Source organism: Colobus angolensis, unplaced genomic scaffold (assembly GCF_000951035.1).
Source record: "Colobus angolensis palliatus isolate OR3802 unplaced genomic scaffold, Cang.pa_1.0 Scaffold1, whole genome shotgun sequence".
Taxonomy (NCBI): Eukaryota; Metazoa; Chordata; class Mammalia; order Primates; family Cercopithecidae; genus Colobus; species Colobus angolensis.
In genome coordinates, this window is record NW_012110918.1 from 3,887,663 (window position 1) to 3,909,091 (window position 21,429).

Consider the following 21,429-nt stretch of genomic DNA (forward strand, 5'->3'; position numbering starts at 1 on the left):
GCCCCGGGCAGAACAGGTTCCTTCCAGTTTGGGTGTGAGCTGCGCGCGCGGCGCCTGAGTTCCTCCTGCAGCGCCCACTTCCCTCAGTTTCGTCAACTCGCGCACCCCCACAGTTCCCCTTCCGGCGGTGGGGAGGGAGTGCCGCAGTGGGCCCCAGGGAGCGAGCGGCCGGGCCGCTGCGGGTGCCTTGCTTCCCCCACTTTGCTGCACCGGCAGCAGCAGCAGCAGCAGCAGCAGCAGCAGTAGCAGCAACAGCAGCAACAGCATCCGCGTTGCGCGAAAGGAATGTGAGCCGCCGGGCTGAGTCAGCATCCCCGGCCCAGGGCGCGCGCGCACCCTCCAGGCAGAGGCGGCGTCGGCACAGGTGCATGGCTCCCATACCCACGGGGAGCCCTCTGTAGGGGACCTGAAGGTTTAGACAGTCCGTGCCCCTCATCCCGTAGTCCCCGACCCCAAGGTCACTGTGAACTAAGCGGATGATGCTCGCGAAACCCCAGTTGCGAGCTCCTCATGGGGACAAAGCATGTGTCAGATTCTAGACATTTCAGAGCCTGCGGGGGCGCAAACTTAGCTTCTCGGTCTCTACCTCACATCCCGAGGGCAAATTTGGAAACTGCTCGGAAGTGAAGGCCATGTTATTTGCATTCCTCTGCAGACTTTGGCTCCGGCTGCTGCCTTCATTGGGGTTCGGAGAATGTGGTTCTGATGTCAGAAACTCAAGAGAGCCTAGTTTGGGAGTGCGTGCACGGAGGGTCGCCACCGGGAGGAGTCGGCGATCTGAATTTTAATAAAAGCCTTCCTTGCTCGCTGATTTCTCTCACCATTTTGGGATAGGCTCTCCTGAGTTAAATGGCATCCTTTGCTGTTGACAAGTTCTGGTTGTGTAAGTGGGGAGAAGATTCCTTGGTACAGGGTGCCCTGTATGGCCAGTCCTGTACAGCCAGGGGGCCGCTGAGTAGCTTTGCAACCTTGTAGACGTAATTTACCCTCGTAGAGCGTTAATTTCTCCAGATCTGTAAAGTGGGAATGGAGGTGGTATTCCCAGAATTGGAGGGTTTAATTTATGGTACTTGTAAAGTGCGGATCGCAGTGACTGGCATTTGGTAAGGCCTCAGTACCCATTAGCTCTTGATGCTGTTACGATTTATGCTTTACCAAGGCCAGTTAATTGCTAACTCCAGCACACTCCCTGTGAGAGCCTTTTCTGAGTTGTTCTTCAAAGGATCCACATGTAATGATGTTTAGAAACTGATTTGAACACTTCATGCTAATACAGTGCTGCCTGTAAGATAATCTTTGATATTTAGGATCTTACGCTTTAATATTAAGGCCCTGTTACTGTGTGTATGGAAATGTCGTGTGTAATATGACAGCATATTCTGTATGTCTTAGGAACCTAAAGTTGCAGCCTGCCATTATATACCTGAGTGACTCGAAGCAAGTCACGTAGTCTCCGTACTTCAGTCTCTTGATATAAAAAATTACACAAATTATGCCTAAAGCCTCAGGAGTGAATGAATGATTGGAAAAATCACATCTGAATGTTTGAGCAAGTGAAACCTGGCTTTTGGGGAGCATGATTCTAATAATAATAATAATAATAATAGATTTTTCTTCCTAGTAATGTATTGCTATTCTTCTATTTTATTAATATTAATCTTTTTTTAATGTTTGCTTTGTCCTCAACACTGTATTAAGTGCCATACATGTAATTCAATTTTAACCCCATCAGTAACCTTCTGTAGTTGTCACTCATTATTCCCGTTTTACAGATGAGGAAAGCTGAGGCACTGAGCACTGGAGGGATTGACCTAAGGTTACACCATGTGTATAGATACACACTAGCGCTTTTTACAAGTAGAGCTCATCCAAACATGACATTTGCCATCTATGTTTGAATAATGGAGAGGTGGCTGGAAACCCCACCGAAGCACAGCCTTGCTAGTCACAAAAAAGTCACGCAACATGACTTTTGCCCACCCTAGTTAGAGGCTGGCTTCACCTTGTTCCCTCAATCCTAGTGAGACCAAGCGTGAAAACCCCTGCTTTTTTAACTTCTCCAGAGAAAGCACTGCATTGCCATGCTAATCAACACCCCCTCGCCCCCAAACAAAACTAACTCTGTTTAGTTCTAAATAAGAACAAAAGAACCTTTGGAGTCTGGAGTACAGGACCAGAAAAATCAGGAAATCAAGTGACGGGCTCAGCTCCCCTCGTAGCCTCTCCCGCTGTGTCTGCCTGATCCCAAGTGGCAGGCAGAGCCCCTTCTTGGCTTTCCTGTACAGTGGGCAAGGCCATCATGATGCCCTTAAGAAGTCCCCCAACATCTTCTTGGGGAAAATATTGGCTCTTCAGAGCTGTCCCCGAGGCTCCCTCTTCTAGTCCTCTTGCAGGGTCATTTGCATGAGAACAGATTCCTTTGTGTAAAGTTGGCCTGCCTGTTCTCTGTCCACGTTTATAGTCCTTCAAGTCTTCGTGTTGGGTTGCTAGGCAGATATGACCCTGGCTTGCAAATAAGCTCACTGCATTTACCAGCCTGTGAGAACTTCAACTTGGTTAAGTAGACGGAAAGGAATCTGGTCTGGAGCTCTGGGAAGAGGGTCCCGCAAGCCTGCTTTTGGGGGCTGATTCTTCAGGGCAGCCATCAAAGAGGGAGAGTGTGTGAAGGGGGCTTCCATGGAGGCTTCGATGGCTCAACCACCCTTCCATTCTTCCTCTTCCAGTCTCTGTTCCTCCCACCATGCTCCCACCCAAGGGCCTGTGTTCTGGGCGAGTGACTTGTATGCCACTGAAGCAATTTCTTGCTTTAAAACTTTAATATCTGCTTCTCCAGTTGGCCAGGAACTTCACACACTCTGCCATGTAGCAACAGTGAACTGATGGTCCAGGTAGTTCTGCTAGGTTTGTTTTCTGATTTGGGGTCCTCCCCTGCAGCACCCCCCCACCACAAATTTCACAGTTTGTAGGAAGGCAGGGCCCTTCAAACTGGGAAACACACACTTCTGGGGGAATTTAAAGATTTGCCAAGGGGTTCTGAGGCACAGATAGTGATGACGATGATAATAATAATACTACAGAGTTGTGTGCAAGGCTTAGTACGCTTGCTAAGTTAACTGAATTAACATGTGCAAGGGGCTTAGCACTGGGATTGGCTCATGGTCAGGTTCCCTAACTCTTGTCTGCGACTCTTTCAACCTGTGATTCCTGGGGGATTGAGGAGGATGGTGATCAGGGAAGCCTTCAACTGGCAGAGAGGACCTTGGGAGGACTGGCAGGGGGTGCTGAGCCAGGGGAGAAGTGAACAGCATGAGGGGAAGGTAGGAGGTAGATGAGGCCATTCTGTATTTGGGGACAGTGAGGTCATCCTCCCACTCGTGTGTGTGGGGGCGGGCGATGATTGATTTCTGTCCTGCCCGTTACCATTTGGTGCAGTATCGATGTATTGCTGGTGTCTGGCATTAACTCTGGAGTAACTTATACTTGATTAGTACTGAATTTCATTCCTAGGCTTCTCAGTCTTCATAGTTGACTGCTCCTGTAGTTTTGCCATCTATTACTGCTTAAAAATTAAAAAAAAAAAAAATAGAGAACATAGCCTCCGGGAGGCTTCTATAAATTATCTCAAAGCTGTTGCAAAAGTCCTAAAAAACAAACCCAGGCTGAGTGTGATAATCCTAGTGCTTTTAGCTTGAAGGCAGGAGGACTGCTTGAAGGCAGATTGAGACCAGCCTGGGCAATATGGCAAGACACCATATCTAAAACAATTTTTTTTTTTTTTTGAGACAGAGTCTCGCTCTGTGGCCCAGGCTGGAGCGCACTGGCCAGATCTCAGCTCACTGCAAGCTCCGCCTTCCGGATTTACGCCATTCTCCTGCCTCAGCCTCCCGAGTAGCTGGGACTACAGGCGCCTGCCACCTCGCCCGGCTAGTTTTTTGTATTTTTTTAGTAGAGACGGGGTTTCACCGTGTTAGCCAGGATGGTCTCGATCTCCTGACCTCGTGATCCGCCCGTCTCGGCCTCCCAAAGTGCTGGGATTACAGGCTTGAGCCACCGCGCCCGGCCGATAATTTTTTTTTTTTTTTTTTTTGAGATGGAGTCTTCCTCTGTTGCCCAGGCTGGAGTGCAGAGGCGTGATCTTGGCTTACTGCAACCTCTGCCTCCCGGGTTCAAGCGATTCTCCTGCCTCAGCCTCCCAAGTAGCTGGGACTACAGGCACCCACCACCATGCCTGGCTAATTTTTGTATACTTAGAAGAGACAGGGTTTCACCATGTTGGCCAGGCTGGTCTCGAACTCCTGGCCTCAGGTGATCCACCCGCCTCGGCCTCCCACAGTGCTGGGATTATAGGCATGAACTGCTGTGCCAGCCTAAAAAATATCTTTTAAAAAAGTTAGCTGGGTGTGTTGGTGCTGTCACACCACTGCACTCCAGCCTGGGCAACAGAATAAGACGCTATCTCAAACCAACCAACCAACTCAAAATCTCAGAACAAAATTATTTAAATCACATTGCATTTAGGAGTGAATGCATGTCACATTAAACTGTATGACACAGCTGTGGGTCATGGAATCTCATTGGCAGTATTGGGAAGGGCTGCACATGGGACCAGTGGATTTTGCCCCGATAGGGTCACGCTTTCTTCAGATAGTTGTTGAAGTTGCCCCACCTGCCCTGTTCCTCAAGGCCCAAGGAATAAAAACCTGCTCTCCTGCTATGTTTCTTGCCTAAAGGGAGATGCTGACTTTTTCTCTCTTGTCTAAACAGGTACCTCCTTTCCTGGGCTTCTGGATTCCCAGGAACAATAGGCAATGTTAAGTTTCTATTTTAACCCTTTAGGACCAGTGCCTCCATGAGTTTCCAGATGGCTAGGGGACGATGCGAAGAAACTAGAAGGATGCTGCAGGATTGTGTTGTGGGCAAATGGTGAGGAGGGGTCCCGCCTTGCTGTGATCAATGGGGGGCTGTGGAGTTAGGTGGGCTTTGCAGGGATACACAGCAGGACTGGGTCCAGGCAGCATCCATCCCTCCGTCCTTCCCTCCCACGCCCGTCGTTCATCCATCCATCCAAGTAGCCTCTGCTCATCCATAGCCTACTCATGAGCACTGACAAATACTGTTGTCTCCCAGGCCACAAAACCACACCTCAGAGGATGTGGTTCCTTCTCTCATAGTGTTTATAGTTTAGTTCAGAAGACAGGACACATGTGATTGTTACCTAAAACAGCATTTCAACAAGTGCAATTTTACAAGTGAGAATTACAAGTGAATGTCTTTTGAGAAAGAACTTAGAGAAGTCATCCAAGTTTAGGAGAATGATGAGATGAAGCTGGCAGGGTGGGGCAGAGCCGGCTGGGCTGTCGATGTTCGTGTTACATGCACTCATCCAGCAAATATTGACTGAATACCTTCTGGGCCAGGTGCCGGAATTATGCAGTGCATAAACTATACAGAATGTCCCTGCCTTTACATAGTTTCCACCCTGGAGCTGTGGATCTTTCTTGCTTTGAGCACCTAGCTAGCCAAACATCATGGACAAAGAGTTCTTTTGAAATGTTTCTGATATGGAAATATAACTTCCATTTTCAAGTAACATCAACAAAGGGGAGATTCCCCTCACACGCACCCTACGTCTTGACCTCATATTGTTAAATTGTCCAAAACCAGATTTGCTGGAAGGCAGCATACTCCAAGGATGCCAGCTATTATTAGAGTCTGCTTAGCTGAAGGGACCTGGCTCAGGTCTAGCCAAGATGGCACAGATAGTCATGGGATTGCGTAACAAGGAACCATAGTTTGGAACGTTGAAAATGCAAACTGAAATCACTCTTTCTTTGCTCTTTGCCTTGTTTGAGACTATGGTGGTGCGTTTGTAGCTTCTGTCTTCTCTAGGTTCAGAAACCAGCATCAGAGCTTGCTAACAAACAGTTCTGGCAGATTCAACCAGTAGCTGCAGGGAGTAAAAATTTTTTTCTAATAGAGACGGGGTCTTGCTATATTGCCCAGGTTGGTCTGGAACTCCTGGGGTCAGGTGATCCTCCTGTCTCAGCATCCCAGAGTGTTGGGATTACAGGCGTGAGCCGCTGTGCCCGGCCATTATGTTTTATTTTAATGTTAGTAATGCTTTGGCTTGCACAGCACATTTTCAGTGTGTTCTCATATTTATTATCCCTTTATCCTCAAAACAATCAAGAGATGGACTAACAGTAGCCAATATTTCTTAGCACTTACTGAGAACTTGGGTTGGATTATTTCATTCTCACATTGTGTTTGGGGTTGAGAAAGTTTACTGTGACTCTTTTTTTTTTTTCTTTCTGATATCTAATTCCAGGCTAAAACTGCAGTTTTCAGGTAAGGGAGGAAACTGAGACACAAAGAGATTCTGTAACGTATCAAGGTCACACAGCTAGCAAATCACTGCTGAATCCTGGATACATACTATTCTGGAAATAAGACAACACATCTCAAAAGTCAATTCCCCAAAAGGCAAATTTGCTAAGTAACTGCTTCACTAAATTGAGTGTTTTTTTTTTTCTAAGTTTGGGTCTTACCCCTACTTCTGCCCCTACCTGAGCCTTGGCTTCAGAGATTCTCAGGTAAAACTTTAGCGGGAATCTGTCTTGGGGTACTCAGGATGTCATAATAAAATACCATGGACTAGGCTGGGCTTGTTGCCCCATGCCTGTAATCCCCACACTTTGGGAGGGTGAGATGGGTGGATCACTTGAGGTTAGAAGTTCAAGACCAGTCTGGTAAAACCCTGTCTCTACTAAAAATATAAAAATTAGCTGGGCATGGTGGTATGTATCTGTGGTCCCAGCTATTTGGGAGGCTGAGGCACGAGAATCTCTTGAACCTAGGAGGCGGAGGTTGCAGTGAGCTGAGATTGCTCCACTGCTCTCCAGGCTGGGTGATAGAGCGGGATTCTGTTTCAAAAAAAAAAAAGAAAAAAAGAAAAATACTATAGACTAACAACAGAAATTTACAAAAATACAGCCCAAACAACAGAAATTTATTGTTTATAGCTTTGGATGCTGGAAAGTCAAAGATTAAGGTGCTGGCCAGTTCAGTTCTGGGTGAGGGCTCTCTTCCTGCCCTGCAGACAGCCACCTTCTTGCTGTGTCCTCACATGGCGGAGAGAATGAGCGAACAAGTTCTCTGATGTTTCTTCTTGTAAGGGCACTAATCCCATCACCTCATGACTTCATCTAAGCTTTATCACACTACAAAGGCCTATCTTCAAATGTCATCACACTGAGAGTTAGGGCTTCAACATACAAATTTTGGGGACACACAAACTTTTAGTTTATAGCAGAATAACATATTTCATTCTGTGGAAGTGGAATGGATCCAGGGCAAGGGTAAATCTACAGAAACAGAAAAGATAGTACAAAGCACTATTTTTCTTAAGAGAAAGTTTCCTACTCTCATGCAAAAATGACAAAGGGAAAAAATTGAACTTGTTTTTTTTTTGAGATAGAGTCTCACTCTGTTGCCCAGGCTGGAGTGCAGTGGCACTGTGTTGGCTCACTGCAACCTCCGTCTCCTGAATTCAAGCAGTTCTCCTGCCTCAGCCTCCCAAGTAGCTGGGATTACAGGCACCCACCACCATGCCTGGCTAATTTTTATATTTTTAGTAGAGACGGGGTTTCACCATGTTGACCAGGCTGGTCTCAAACTCCTGACCTCAGGTGATCCGCCTGCCTTGGCCTCCCAAAGTGCTGGGATTACAGGCATGAGCCACTGCGCCTGGCTGAAAAAATGGAACTTTGACATGTAAACCACCGATCAGGCTGAACGTGACAAGGGGAAGGATACGATGCATGAGGTGGGCCTGCCAAAAAATAAAATCGAACCTGGATCGGATCTCATCCTAGATCTACAAGCCAGTTTACAGGGAAAACAGGGGTCCAGGGAACATTTCAATAGAGGATGCAATCAGCTAAATCCAAAATTTGAGAAATGTTACAGGGCAAACAACATAACTTATTTACAAATCTATGCAGAGAAAGGAGGAGGGGAGCCATAAATGAAAAGAAAAGAGACGCGTGAACCAAGTGCAGTGTATTGTGAACCTTGTCTAGATACTGATTAGAACAAACTAACTGTTAAAAAAAAATACTGATAAGACAATGGGGGACATTTGAACTCTGATTGAATTTTTGATGATACTATCCATTGTTAATTTTTAAAAGGAGAGTGTTATGGAATTGTAGTTATATAGTAAGAATTAACTTTTAGAGAATCGTACCAAAATACTTTTGAATAAAATTATATGATGTCTGGGATTGCTTTTTATTTTTTAAGAGACAGGGTCTTGCTCTGTTGGCCAGGCTGGAGTGCAATGACGTGATCACGGCTCACTTGCAGCCTCGAACTCCTCAGCTCCAGCCATCTTCCCACTTCAGCCTCCCTAGCAACTGGGACTACAGCACATGCCACCATACCCAGCTATTTTGTTGTTGTTGTTGTTGTTCTAGAGAGATGGGGTCTCGCTGTGTTGCCCAGGCTGGCCTCTAACTCTTGGCCTCAGGTGATCTTCCTGCCTCAGCCTCCCAAAGCACTGGGATTACACGTGTGGCCCACCACCCCTAGCCTGGTGCTTACTTCAAAATAATCCAGCATACGTGGAGAGGGAGGCAAAGGGAAATTGAAGGAGAGGGCCAGCCTGACCATATGTTGATAATTGTTGAACTGAGAGGTTGGGTAAATACATGTGAGTTTCTCAATTTTGGTGTGTTTGACAACTTCCATAATAAAATGTGTAATAAGTGATAAGTAAATACAGTTTTGTGAAAAGTTCTTAAAAATGTGGCAAATAGGCTTCCAGGGAGCTAATTTCAGACAGTTTTCCTGGAGCTTTCTTCTTGATCACACCCCTCAGGATTTTCCTTCTCAAGTGGAGGATAGACTTTTAGAGAAAAGATGTTATCCAGAGGTCCATGTCCTCTCTCTGATCTGTGAGCCAGGACACAGATACAATTTCCTCAGGGCTACTGGGTTTTTAGATGCATGGCGTGATACCACCTGGGCTCTCTCAAATTGGCTCCTGCAATATGGCTTTCTTCTGTGACAGTCTCAACAGGTGGTTCGAGCCTAAAACTAGGCAGGATGTCATATGCCCCCTGTGGATGGGTTTCCTGGCATCGTTGGGTTCACAGAGATGATATTGTCCCAAACAGTGTCTGGCATGAAGTCTCCAAGCTTTTTTTTTTTTTTTTTAAAAAAAGCATTTTAATTACCTAAGTGAAATTGCTCTCCCAGGCTGGATAGAGGCATTCAAAGATGTCTTTTGCATCCTCTGTTGAGCTTAGACTACTACCCCTTAGCCCCCACACTCTAAGAAAGCAGTCTTTCCAAGTTGGGCCAGCCTCAAAATTACATGTTGGGGTCTATGGGCAAAAGACTGGGACACGAGGATGTTTACTATGTGTAGATAATAAATACACCTTTGTCCTGGCTGTTGTGGGAACTGTGTTTTCCTTTTCGCCTGGATGGACTAGGGTGAGGCAACATGTAAGGAAGTGCTCACTGCCCAGGTAGTGTGAGTACAGGGTGGCCACCTGAGCAGAAGAGCCACCTCCTGACGTTTTGTGCCCTGGGCTTTATTTATTTATTTTTTAAACTTTATCTTATTATTATTATACTTCAAGTTCTAGGGTACATGTGCATAACTTGCAGGTTTGTTACATATGTATACTTGTGCCATGTTGGTGTGCTGCACCCATCAACTCGTCAGCACCCATCAACTTGTCATTTACATCAGGTAAAACTCCCAATGCCATCCCTCCCCCCTCCCCCCTCCCCATTTTTAGGCCCCGGTGTGTGATGTTTGCTTGTCTCGCTTTAGCACTATCTCTCACCTGAACTCACCTGGACCCATGCAAGGGACTCCTAACTCAGCTGGTTGTTTCATCTGCCACCCTGCAGGGCATTTGTGTCTTCTCAACAGGGCAGGGATTCTGTTACAATGTAAACCAGAGCCTGCTGCTCTTGCTCAATCCCTCTGGCTTCCCATCTCTGGCAGCAAAAGCCTTTCTTTCCTCTCTGACTCTAATCCCTGCCCTTCATCTCTCCATTGCTTCTGCAGTGGCTTATTTGCTGCTCCTTGCTTGTGCCAGACCTCAGCCTTTCCCAGTTTCTCTACCTTTCCTGCATGGCTTCCTGATGGCTGCGTAGCTTCCTCCCTGACCTCATACAGATCCTTATCCAAATTGCACTTTCTCGATGAGATTGTCCCAGACCACCCCCTTTAACTTTGCAGCCTCCATCCCATGCCTGAGTTCCTTCTTTGATGTTCTCCGTGCTATTTACATTTTATTGATTTCATTTCTCCCCTCACTCTCAAAAAAGTAAGTGGTGTGAGGGCAGGGATTTTTGTCTGTTTCATTCATGGCTGTATGCACCGTGCCTGGTTTAAAACCTGTCAGTCAGTACAAATTTGGTGGACAAATGACAGAATGCATTGGGGAGTTGCTTCAGACAACACATGAACAGCTGATGCCTAACGATGGCCCCTTCTGACAGCCCCTGATGGCTCCTGGCCCCCAGCCAGCACACAGACCATGTTCTGATTTTGGGGAGTAAAACAACAGGACTTCACATCCCAGAGACCCGCTCCCCCACTGCTCTTTTGTCTTTTTTGGCCTCAGCTCATCAGATGCTTTTGTCTCTGGAAAACCAACAGAACCCTCTGCCAGAAAGGTCTGCCCGACCTTCTTGTTATTTCAGCTGTTTTCAAGGTTCTCTAGGAGGATGCTTGGCCACAGGGAGGCCCATGGGAAATGAGGGTCAGGTGATGAAGTGAGTGGCTCAGGAAGCCCAAGGACTTCAGCTCTGTGTTTTCAGACACTGCTCAGCGGATCTTCAGGTTGCTGTATTCCATTTGCTTCTCAGTGCTTCTGGCCCACAGCCTGCCTGTGGGTCATTTGGCTGTTTATCAGTACCTTTACCCCTAAGCAAGCCTGGAAACTGAGGGAGGTCAAACTTGAGCACACTTAGCAGCCCTGCTTTAAAAGGGGATCGTGGAGAAGAACAGGAATCTCGGGTAAAGCTGATTGTCAACTAAAGTTCACTCTACTCCTGCTTGCAGAGCATGAGATTTGGGAAATTGTTCATGCTTGTCCTCAGCAAGGATCTTTCACAGTCAGTTGTGCTCTGATGGAGCAGATGGGCCTTCGTTGTGGGATTTGTTGACTGACGTGGCCGAGTACCTTCTGCCCCAGTGGAAGGAAGGGTGAACGCTGTATTTGCCAAAGACTCTGCCTTTCTTTATAGCCAGGAGGGCTCCTTCCCTGTGTCTACTCTCCTTTCTGAGAGTGGTGGAGAAAGAAAAAGCTGGCAAAATAACATCAGATAAGATCTGAGGGCAGCAAGCAAGGCCATTTTCTTTTCTTCATTTGTTCTAAGGGCTAGATGCAATCAAATGCTTGGCTTATGTAGCTGTATGTTTGGAGGTATTGCTTTCAGAGACAGGATCTTGCTCTGTTGCCCAGGCTGGAGTACAGTGGCACCATCATAGCTCGCTACAGCCTCGAACTCCTGGGCTCCAGTGGTCCTTCCACCTCAGTTTCCTGAGTAGCTGGGATTGTAGATGTACACCACCATGCCTGGCTAATTTTTTAATTGTTTTGTAGAGATTGGGTCTTCTCGCCCAGGCTGGTCTCCAACTCTCAGGCTCAAGCAGTCCTCCCACCTTGCCTCCTCAAGTGCTGGGATTACAGGCATGAGCCATTGAGTCTGGCTATGGGACCATTTTCCTTATATTTTTGTTTTGTTTTTTGGAGACGGAATCTCACTCCATTGCCCAGGCTGGAGTGCAGTGGCGCAGTCTCAGCTCACTGCAACCCCCGCTTCCCAGGTTCAAGCGATTCTCCTGCCTCAGCCTCCCAAGTAGCTGGGACTACAGGTGCACGCCACTATGCCCAGCTAATGTTTTGTATTTTTAGTAGAGATAGGGCTTCACCATGTTGGCCAGGCTGATCTTGAACTCCTGACCTCAGGTGATCCGCCTGCCTTGGCCTCCCAAAGTGCTGAGATTACAGTGTGCATGAGCCTCCGCGCCCAGCCCCATTTTCTTTATCACACTTGAGCTCTAAGTTTGAGCTTAGATCTTAATCAAAGTCTGTACCTGGGCATCCATTCTTTGAGCATCTGGTCTGCCTTTTCCATTTAGTTAAAACAAAAATGGGGAAAGTATTAAATGTCTCCCTGGAGGTGTGGGTGTGAAGAATAATGCAATGGTGTGCTGGCTAGATTTGCGTATTTCCATTCTATGAAAATTTTAAGTAATGATTCTCTTTGAAAATCCTCAATGGAATGTTTCATCATGGAACACTGAAGAAACACAATCTGTTTATTTATATTCCCACCTTAATTTTAGCTTCTTTCTTAAGTGAATTTTTTTTCCCTGAAGTCGTCTATATTGGATCCATTCTGAAATGGATTATTGACCAGGCATGAGGCCGCTCTAGTGTTCCAAGCTAAGAAGCTTTAAGAGGAAAAGTCTCCTGTGTCTGTTGCACATGGTCAGAAGCCAGTAGAATGATCTTGGAATCAAGCAGTAGGACCACAGGCATTTGTTAACTACCCTCCTTGTGCTAAGGCTCTTTCTCCTACAAAGGCAGACATCTTTGGAGTCTCAAGATCAACAAATACCAGTTGAGTCTAATTGAGTTTGAGATAATACATCTCCTTTTGGGAAACAAAAGAATTTGCATTTCTGAACAATTGATTCATTGGTCTCCAGATGACATGACTGTGTATTTGGATTTCCTTTTATTTTGATTAAGTGTGTATTTGCCCATTCTTTTGGTTTTTATCCAGGTCTTCCAGAATTTACATACCTCTAACCACCCCCATCCATGTGGATTGATCAATTGGGTTGGCTGGCAAGGATGTACAACTGGAAAAAGTGTCTGTCATAATCCCAGGCCCATCTTTTTTACACATTGGTTCTCCTTTAATCTGCTCCTTACATTGGGTGTTCAACTGAAGCTTTGTTGTTGTTGTTGTTGTTGTTAATTTTAGATTAAAAAAATAGAGATAAGGTCTTACTATGTTGGCCAGGCTAATCTTGAACCCCTGGCCTCAAGTAATCCTTCTGCCTCGGCCTCGGAAAGTATGGGGATTACAGGAATGAGCCACCATGCCCAGCCAACTGAAATTTTTATTTGGTCCACAATTTCAACTCTGTTCCTCCTTATTAAACTTCCCAATTGACTGGATGTGGTGGCTTATGCATGCAATCCCAGCACTTTGAGAGGTTGAGGTGGGAGGATCACTTGAGCCCAGGAGTTCCAGACTGGCCTGGGCAATATAGTGAGACCCAATCTGTACAAAAAATAAAAAAAAATGAGCTGGGCTTGGTGGCATATACACTTGTAGTTCTAGCTACCGGGGAGGCTGAGGCAGGAGGCTCATTTGAACCCAGGAGTTTGAGACTGTGGTGAGCTGGGATCTGTCTCTTTAAAAATAAATAAATACATAGATAAAATAAACTTGCAAATTTAGGGCTTTTAAGTGAACTAGAGCTAATCTAGTTTTATCCTTGGCTCCATTTGCAATCTCTAGCTTAAAGTATAACCTTCAATTCCCGTCTTTCAAAACTCAGTCTGATTTGTTGCTTTTGTTTGTCCACTGAAGTTGAGTCATCAGTTAGATTAAGCAGTTTCCTTTTGCTTCTTGCACTAGACTCATGCTGTTTTTGTTTTCCAGCACCTATGTTACTTAAAGTGTGACCCAAAGACGAGCAGTACAGGCCTCACATGGGCTTGTTAGAAATACAGATCCCAGGCCCAGCGTTACCTACTGAATCTGCAGTTTAATAAACACAAAATCCACAGCAGATTCGTATGTACCTCCATGTATAGGATGCACCACTGGCTGAACATGTCTTTAGATTTTCTTATTAAAATTACATGGCTAGGATGCACAGGGACACATTTCCATGAAAAAAAAATTATGAAATTTTTTCTGACATTTTATTATGAAAATTACAAACATACAGCAAAATTAAAAGAGTTCTATAGTAAGCACCCATATGTCCTCTACCTAGAGTCTCTTGTTAACTTTTTAAAACCATTTCCTTTTGCCCCAGATTAACTTCTGTCAAGAATTTTAGCTGGGTCTGGGTGTGGTGGCTCACGCCTGTCATCCTAGCACTTAAGGAGGCCAAGGCAGGCAGATCCCTTGAGGTCAGGAGTTTGAGACCAGCCTGGCCAACACGGTGAAACCCCATCTCTACCAAAAATACAAAAATGTGCTGGGGTGTGTTGGTGGGCACCTGTAATCCCAGCTACCGGGAGGCTGAGGCATGAGAATTTCTTTTTTCTTTTTTCTGTTTTTTTTTGAGATGGGGTTTTGTTCTTGTTGCCCAGGCTGGAGTTCAGTGGTGCGATCTCAGCTCACCACAATCTCCACCTCCTGGGTTCAAGCCATTCTCATGCCTCAGCCTCCCGAGTAGCTGGGATTACAGGCATGCGCCACCACACCCGGCTCGTTTTATATTTTTAGTGGAGCTGGGGTTTCTCCACGTTGGTCAGACTGGTCTCGAACTCCCAACCTCAGGTGAGCCGCCCACCTTGGCCTCCCAAAGTGCTGAGATTACAAGTGTGAACCACCACTCCTGGCGAGAATTTCTTCAATCTGGGAGGCAGAGATTTCAGTGAGCCAAGATTGTGCCATTGCACTCCAGCCTGGGTGATAGAGTGAGACTCAGTCTCAAAAAAAAGAATTTTAGCTGGGCATGGAGGCACATGTGTATAATCCCAGCTATGTGGGAAGTTGAGGCAAGAGGATCACTGGAGCCAGGAGTTCAAGACTGGCCTAGGCAATGTAGCAAGACCCTATCTCCCATTTTTTTTTTTTTTAATGTAGAAACATTAGATTATAGCATGACTGTTACAAATAACCATGTCTTGGTAATAAGGGTCTCACCTCTCCTTCTAGAATTCTCAGTGGCACACTGGGATTTAGCAGCATTGGGGGCTGGTCCTGGTCCCACCCAGAACACTGGGCCTCAATATCCTCATCTATACGGTGAGTGGGTTGGCAGAGATCATCTCTAATGTTACTTCCAACCCTGTCACTATAGGTCCATTGCGAGTATTATTATCATCACTATTTTTCAGGTGGAGAAACAGATGAATCAGTTAAATATCTGAATAAAAACATCTGTTGGCATGGAAAAGTGATTATTTCCTAAGCTACTGAGTAAAACACAGCTGCACTGGCAGTTTTAACTCTGTTTTCTTGTCAATTTTTGTTCTTTCAGGAAACCTTACGGAAACATGAAGCCCTCAAGCATCTGGAACTCAGAAACTTATTCGGGGCTGACTGTGGCTTCTAGAACATCCAGGTGTTCTGCAGATGCGAGAACTCATCCTGTAGTCACCAGATGGAGTCCCAGACAGATGTAAGGCCTGTGCTGTGGCTCTGCAGCCCTGAATACAGAAGAGTCACTTTCTTAGTGGCCAAAGAGCAGTTATTGACATTGATGTCTAATTATTGAACACAACCAGTTGTTTTACTGAGCTGCAGTGAGGAAACACTGACCATAGAAGATCAAGCCAAATTAGGGATTGCAAATTTCCTGATTCTTTTGAATTAGGATTCCAGATGGGGGTCTCATTTCTATAGCCCCCAACACTCCTATAGCCATTATCACCGCCATCACCGCTGCCACCAGCATCTTCTTGCAAACTCCACCCCTGCTCCCCAGAGACTCCCTGCTTTGAAAGTCAGCAGAAAGGAAGCTCCCAGAAAAGTCTCTAGTAGTGGCTGCCATCGCTCCAGACAATCGGAATCCTGCCTTAACCACCATGGGCTGGCTTTTTCTAAAGGTTTTGTTGGCGGGAGTGAGTTTCTCAGGATTTCTTTATCCTCTTGTGGATTTTTGCATCAGTGGGGAAACAAGAGGCCGGAAGCCAAACTTTGTGATTATTTTGGCCGATGACATGGGGTGGGGTGACCTGGGCGCAAACTGGGCAGAAACAAAGGACACTGCCAACCTTGATAAGATGGCTTTGGAGGGAATGAGGTGAGTCTTGAGATGCCAGGCCAGCCTGTCTTTGGATGTCTTACTCCCGTTCTTGAGAGGGGAAAGGGGCCGTGCAAAGCACTTAGAGTCATTGATGGACCCATGCTGATTTAATTAATCTGTTAATGAATTTGGTTTGAAGCTAGCATAGCATCGTGAAGAAATCCCACCGTCTAGCACCCATCCGTCTGTCTAATAGCATTTATTATGTGTTAGGCGCTGGGAATACAGAGGTGAACAAGATAAAACATTTTTGCCCTCAAGTTATTCATTGTCTGGTAGAAGAGACAGGTTAAAAGGAAAGTAAGGGGCTGGATGCAGTGGCTCATGGCTGTAATCCCAGGGCTTACAGAGGCTCAGGCAGGAGGTTCACCTGAGCCCATGATTTTGGGACCAGCTTGGGCAACCTGGCGAGATCCCACTCCTACAAAAAATGAAAGCAACTTAGCCAGCGGTGGTGGCACACTCCTGTGATCCTAGCTACTTGGGAGGCTGAAGTGGGAGGATCACTGGATCCCAGGAGTTCAGCTATGATCGTGCCACTGCACTCCAGTGTGGGTGACAGAGTGAGACTCTGTCTCTTAAAAAATAAGTAAATAGACTGGGTACAGTGGCTCACGCCTGTAATCCCAGCACTTTGGGAGGCCGAGGTGGGCGAATCTCCTGAGGTCAAGAGTTGGAGACTAGCCTGGCCAACATAGTGAAACTCTATCTCTACTAAAAATACAAAAATTAGCCAGGCACGGTGGCAGGCACCTGTGATCCCAGCTACTCGGGAGGCTGAGGCAGAAGAATCACTTGAACCCAGGAGGTGGAGGTTGCAGTGAGCTAAGATCGTGCCACTGCACTCCAGCTTGGGCAACAAAACCAAGACTGTCTCAAAAAAAAGTAAATAAAGAAAGGGAAATAAGGGAAATAAGAATTATAAGCAGATAGCTTGTGAGCCCACTTCCAGATTTTTGTTGTTGTTGTTGAGAAGGAGTTTCACTCTTGTTGCCCAGGCTGGAGTGCAGTGGCACGATCTCAGCTCACTGCAACCTCCACCTCCTGGGTTCAAGTGATTCTCCTGCCTCAGCCTTCCAAGTAGCTGGGATCACAGGTACATGCCTCCTTACCCGGCTAAGTTTGTATTTTTAGTAGAGATGGGATTTCTCCATGTTAGTTAGTTTGGTCTCGAACTCCTAACCTCAGGTGATCCGCCCACCTTGGCCTCCCAAAATGCTGGGATTACAGGCATGAGCCACCGCACCCAGCCCCAACATCCAGAGTTTTTGGAGAACAGAGGCGAGGGTATGGAACCCAACCTGGGGTTTCAAGGGAGGAGATGGCCTTTGAAGAGCAGCAGAGAGTGTGTGAGGCGTGGGAGACATGACTCACTTATTTATGAGAGGCATGGCTTATGTTTAAGTCATACTAAATTCTAAGGGACCACAAAAGAGGAGCCTATGCATCTGATGAGTGGAAGTGTTTAGGAAACAGCTATTGCAGATTTTTGTTAAAACGCCCAGCTCCTTTTCCCACTTAGATGGAGAACAAGCGTTAGAGCTTTCAGGCCTCAGGATTTTCTTCTTGGGCTAACGTTGGTCTGATTGTCCAGCTTGGATCCTGTCTGCATTTGGCGAAACTCCTCCATGTGGTTTGGGGGGAATCATTTCAGCTCACCACTTAGGATGACGCATAGGGCATCTCCACAGAATTTTGGCCACTTGCATCCTAGAGCTTGATGCTTTTCCTGAGATACATGCCCTTGGTGGGTGGCGGTTTCTGCATCTGTTCTCACCCACTCCAATTCTTCCTCACCTCCATCAAGGTGAACTTTGTAAAAACACTCTTCTTCTTCCAGTCCTTCAAAGACATTTTTAGCCCTAAGGATAAAACTCAAACCCCATACCACTGGTGTTTGGCTGGGTGCGGTGGCTCACGCCTGTAATCCCAACACTTTGGGAGGCCAAGGTGGGCACATCACTTGAGGACAGGAGTTCAAGACCAGCCTGGCCAACATGGTGAAACCCCATCTCTACTGAAAATACAAAAATTAACCAGATGTGGTGGCGCACAGGAGAATCGCTTGAACCTGGGAGGTGGAGGTTGCAGTGAGCTGAGATTGCACTGCTGCACTCCAGCCTGGGCAACAGAGTGAGACTCTGTCTCAAAACAAGCAAACAAAACCAACAAAACCCCAAACTGGTTTCTTCACCACCCCTTCTCTCTTGAGTGGTCTTTGGGTGAGCACTTCCCTCATCTGTGTGATGAGTTCATCCTGGTGCACTATCCACTTCCTCTGTTTAATTAGTTTCTAGTCACTACGTAGGTCTCAGTTGTACATGAGGGCCTCAGGAAAGCTTTCGTGGATGCCTCGGGTGTTCTGTGATGGTCCTTGCTGCTTACCGTGGTGGCTGTTCAATCATCTGACCACTATGTTGGGTTGAATAGCATGCTCCCTAAATTCATGTCCATCCAGAGCCTCAGAATGTGCCCTTATTTGGAAATAGGGTCTTTGCAAATGTTATGAGTTAAGGCTCTCGATGATCTCAGAATCGATTTAGGGTGGATCCGAAATCCAGTGACGTTTCCTTATAAGAAGAGGAGACGACACAGAGACACACAGAGAGATGGTGACGTGAAGATGGAGGCAGAGATTGGAGGCATGCCTCTACAAGCCAGGAACACCAGTGACCGCCGGCAACCACCAGAACCAGGAGAGAGACATAGAACAGATTCTCCCTCAGACCCTCCAGAAGGTACCAGCCCGGCTGACATCTTGATTTCAGACTTTTAGCCTCCTATACTGTATTTATTTATTTATTTTTAAGACAGAGTCTAGCTCTGTTGCTCAGGTTGGAGTGCAGTGGTACGATCTTGGCTCACTGTAACCTCCACCTCCCAGGTTCAACCGATTCTCTAGCCTCAGCCTCCCGAGTAGCTGAGATTACAGGCATCTGCCACTGTGCCTGGCTAATTTTTGTATTTTTGTAGAGATGGGGTTTCACCATGTTGGCCAGGCTAGTCTCGAACCCCTGACCTCAAGTGGTCCACTCGCCTTGGCCTCCCAAAGTGCTGGGATTTCGGGTCTGAGCCACCATGTCTGGCCTGTACATGTCTGGCCTGTACTGTTGTTTTAAGCCGCATAGCTTGTGGTAATTTGTTATGGCAGCCACAGAAAACTTACACACCTCCCTCCTAGCTCTGGACTTCAGGAAGAAAAATGCCTCATCTATTCTTCCCTGCTTATATTCCTAGCATGTAGCACAGTACCTGGTATGTAGTGGACAATGAATATTTGTTTGTCAATAAATGGGCTCTAGGAGCTCAAGATGCCCTGGGATGTCACCCCAAATTTTGCATATAAGAATATTTTTCTGGGGAGAGAGTTCATCCATCCATTAGCATTTACCAGATTCTCAAAAGGGCCTGGGTTGTCAAATGCTTAGGAACTTCTGCTTTCAGTGTCTAGCGGGTTAGTGAGGAAATATTAGTCCCTTTATTTAAGCTGAGATTTTCGAAGCTTACATATTTTTTTTTTCTCATGTGCTGTCTCTACTGTCACACTCTCATCCTGAGCAGAAAGGGCGACTCGGGTCAGATGCCAAATGTGGTTCGTTGGGCTCTCCTTCTCCCCACCCCCTTATGAAAGTGTTTCTTTCCATCTGAGCCTCGTGACAGTGGCCAGGTGGATAGCCCTCTGGCCTGAGGTCGACGGCTTTTCATTCTTCTTTGTTGACAGGAAAGCCGGGCTTCCTGTGAGGCCATGAACTGATTCATCGCTGGTTTCTCCCTCTGCCTACTCACGGCCAGTGGGGAACCGTGACTTTCAGACACAAACTCTTATTGCCCAACAGGGTCTGGGGTGACTAGCTGGGACTGGATGCTGAAGCCACCACGCCCGGTTCTATTGGCTCCTTTTCGTTTGTGAATAAATGAATTTTCTAGGACTGCTGGAACAAATTACTCCAAACTGGACAGCTTAAAACATGACTTTGTCCTGGCCAGGTGCAGTGGCTCACACCTGTAATCCCAGCACTTTGAGAGGTCGAGGCGGGCGGATCATGAGGTCAGGAGATCGAGACCATCCTGGCTAACAAGGTAAAACCCCGTCTCTATGAAAAATCCAGAAATTATCTGGACGTATTGGTACACGCGTGTAGTCCCAGCTACTGGGGAGGCTGAGGCAGGAGAATGGCATGAACCCAGGAGGCGGAGCTTGCAGTGAGCCGAGATGGCGCCACTGCACTCCAGCCTGGGGGACAGAGCGAGACTCCGTCTCAAAAAAACAAAAACAAAAACAAAAAAACATGAATTTGTCCTTTCACAGTTCGGAAAGCCAGAAGTCCAAAATCAAGGTTACGACTGACGGCTCTGACAGAGAATCCATTCCTTGCCTCTATCCTGGATTCTGGTACCTGCTGGAATCCTTGGCATTCTGGGCTTGAGGACTCCTCTGTCTGCCTCTGTTGTTATGTGGTGTTCTTTCATGCCAGTGTCCAGACTCCCCTCCTCTAATAAAAATACCAGTCATTGGATTGAAGGCCCACCCTACTCCAGTATGACCTCATCTTCACTTGATGACATCTGCAAAGACTCTATTTCCAAGGTCACATCACAGGTTCTGGATTGATATGAAATTGAGGGGAACACTATTCAGTCTGGTGCAATTAGCCATATTACGTATCTTTTTTTTTTTTTTTTTTTTTTTTTTTTTTTTTTTTGAGACACAGTTCCACTCTGTCGCCCAGGATGGAGTGCAGTGGTGCAATCTTGGCTCACTGCAACCTCTGCCTCCTGGGTTCAAGTGATTCTCCTGCCTCAGCCTCCTGAGCAGCTGGGATTACAGGCACCCGCCACCACGCCCGGCTGGTTTTTGTACTTTTAGTAGAGACGGAGTTTTGCCATGTTGGCCAAACTGGTCTCGAACTCCTGACCTCAAGTGATCCACCCTCCTTGGCCTCCCAAAGTGCTGGGATGACAAGCATGAGCCACGGTGCCGGGCCTACATATCTCTTTTTCCTCCGCTTCTAAATGCAGTCTGTAATGTAGTAGGTGGTCAGTCAGTATCTGTTGCATTGAAGACTAAATGTCATGCTTAAGAGGGCAGGAGCCAGACAGTTTGAGCTCAGATCCCAGCTCTGCCACTTCCTATTTGTGAGCTGTGAGCCGGGCAAGCTGCATCGTCCTTTGGAGTTTTGTTTTCCTCTTCTGTAAGTGGGGACAGTGATAGCACCCCTACCTCACAGGATGTTGTGAGGGTTAAATTAAGTAATCTGGACTGGGCACAGTGGCTCATGCCTGTAATCCCAGCACTTTGGGAGGCTGAGGTGGGCGGATCACCTGAGGTCGGGAATTCGAGACCAGCCTGGCCAACATAGTGAAACTCTATCTCTACTAAAAATACAAAA

General features: G+C 46.6%; 1 protein-coding gene across 2 annotated transcripts in view; it reads left to right on the forward strand.

The window, feature by feature from the left end:
- Positions 1-21,429, forward strand: part of ARSG (arylsulfatase G) — a 177,264-nt gene that overhangs the window by 31,286 nt on the left and 124,549 nt on the right. Inside the window, exon 2 of one of the 2 annotated variants that reach the window (XM_011926742.1) lies at positions 15,272-16,036. In XM_011926742.1, the coding sequence (XP_011782132.1) occupies positions 15,819-16,036 (218 nt within the window). In that variant the 5' untranslated portion in view covers positions 15,272-15,818. Of the gene's footprint in view, positions 1-15,271; positions 16,037-21,429 lie in introns of those variants that run through there. The other variant, XM_011927487.1, reaches the window with a different exon arrangement.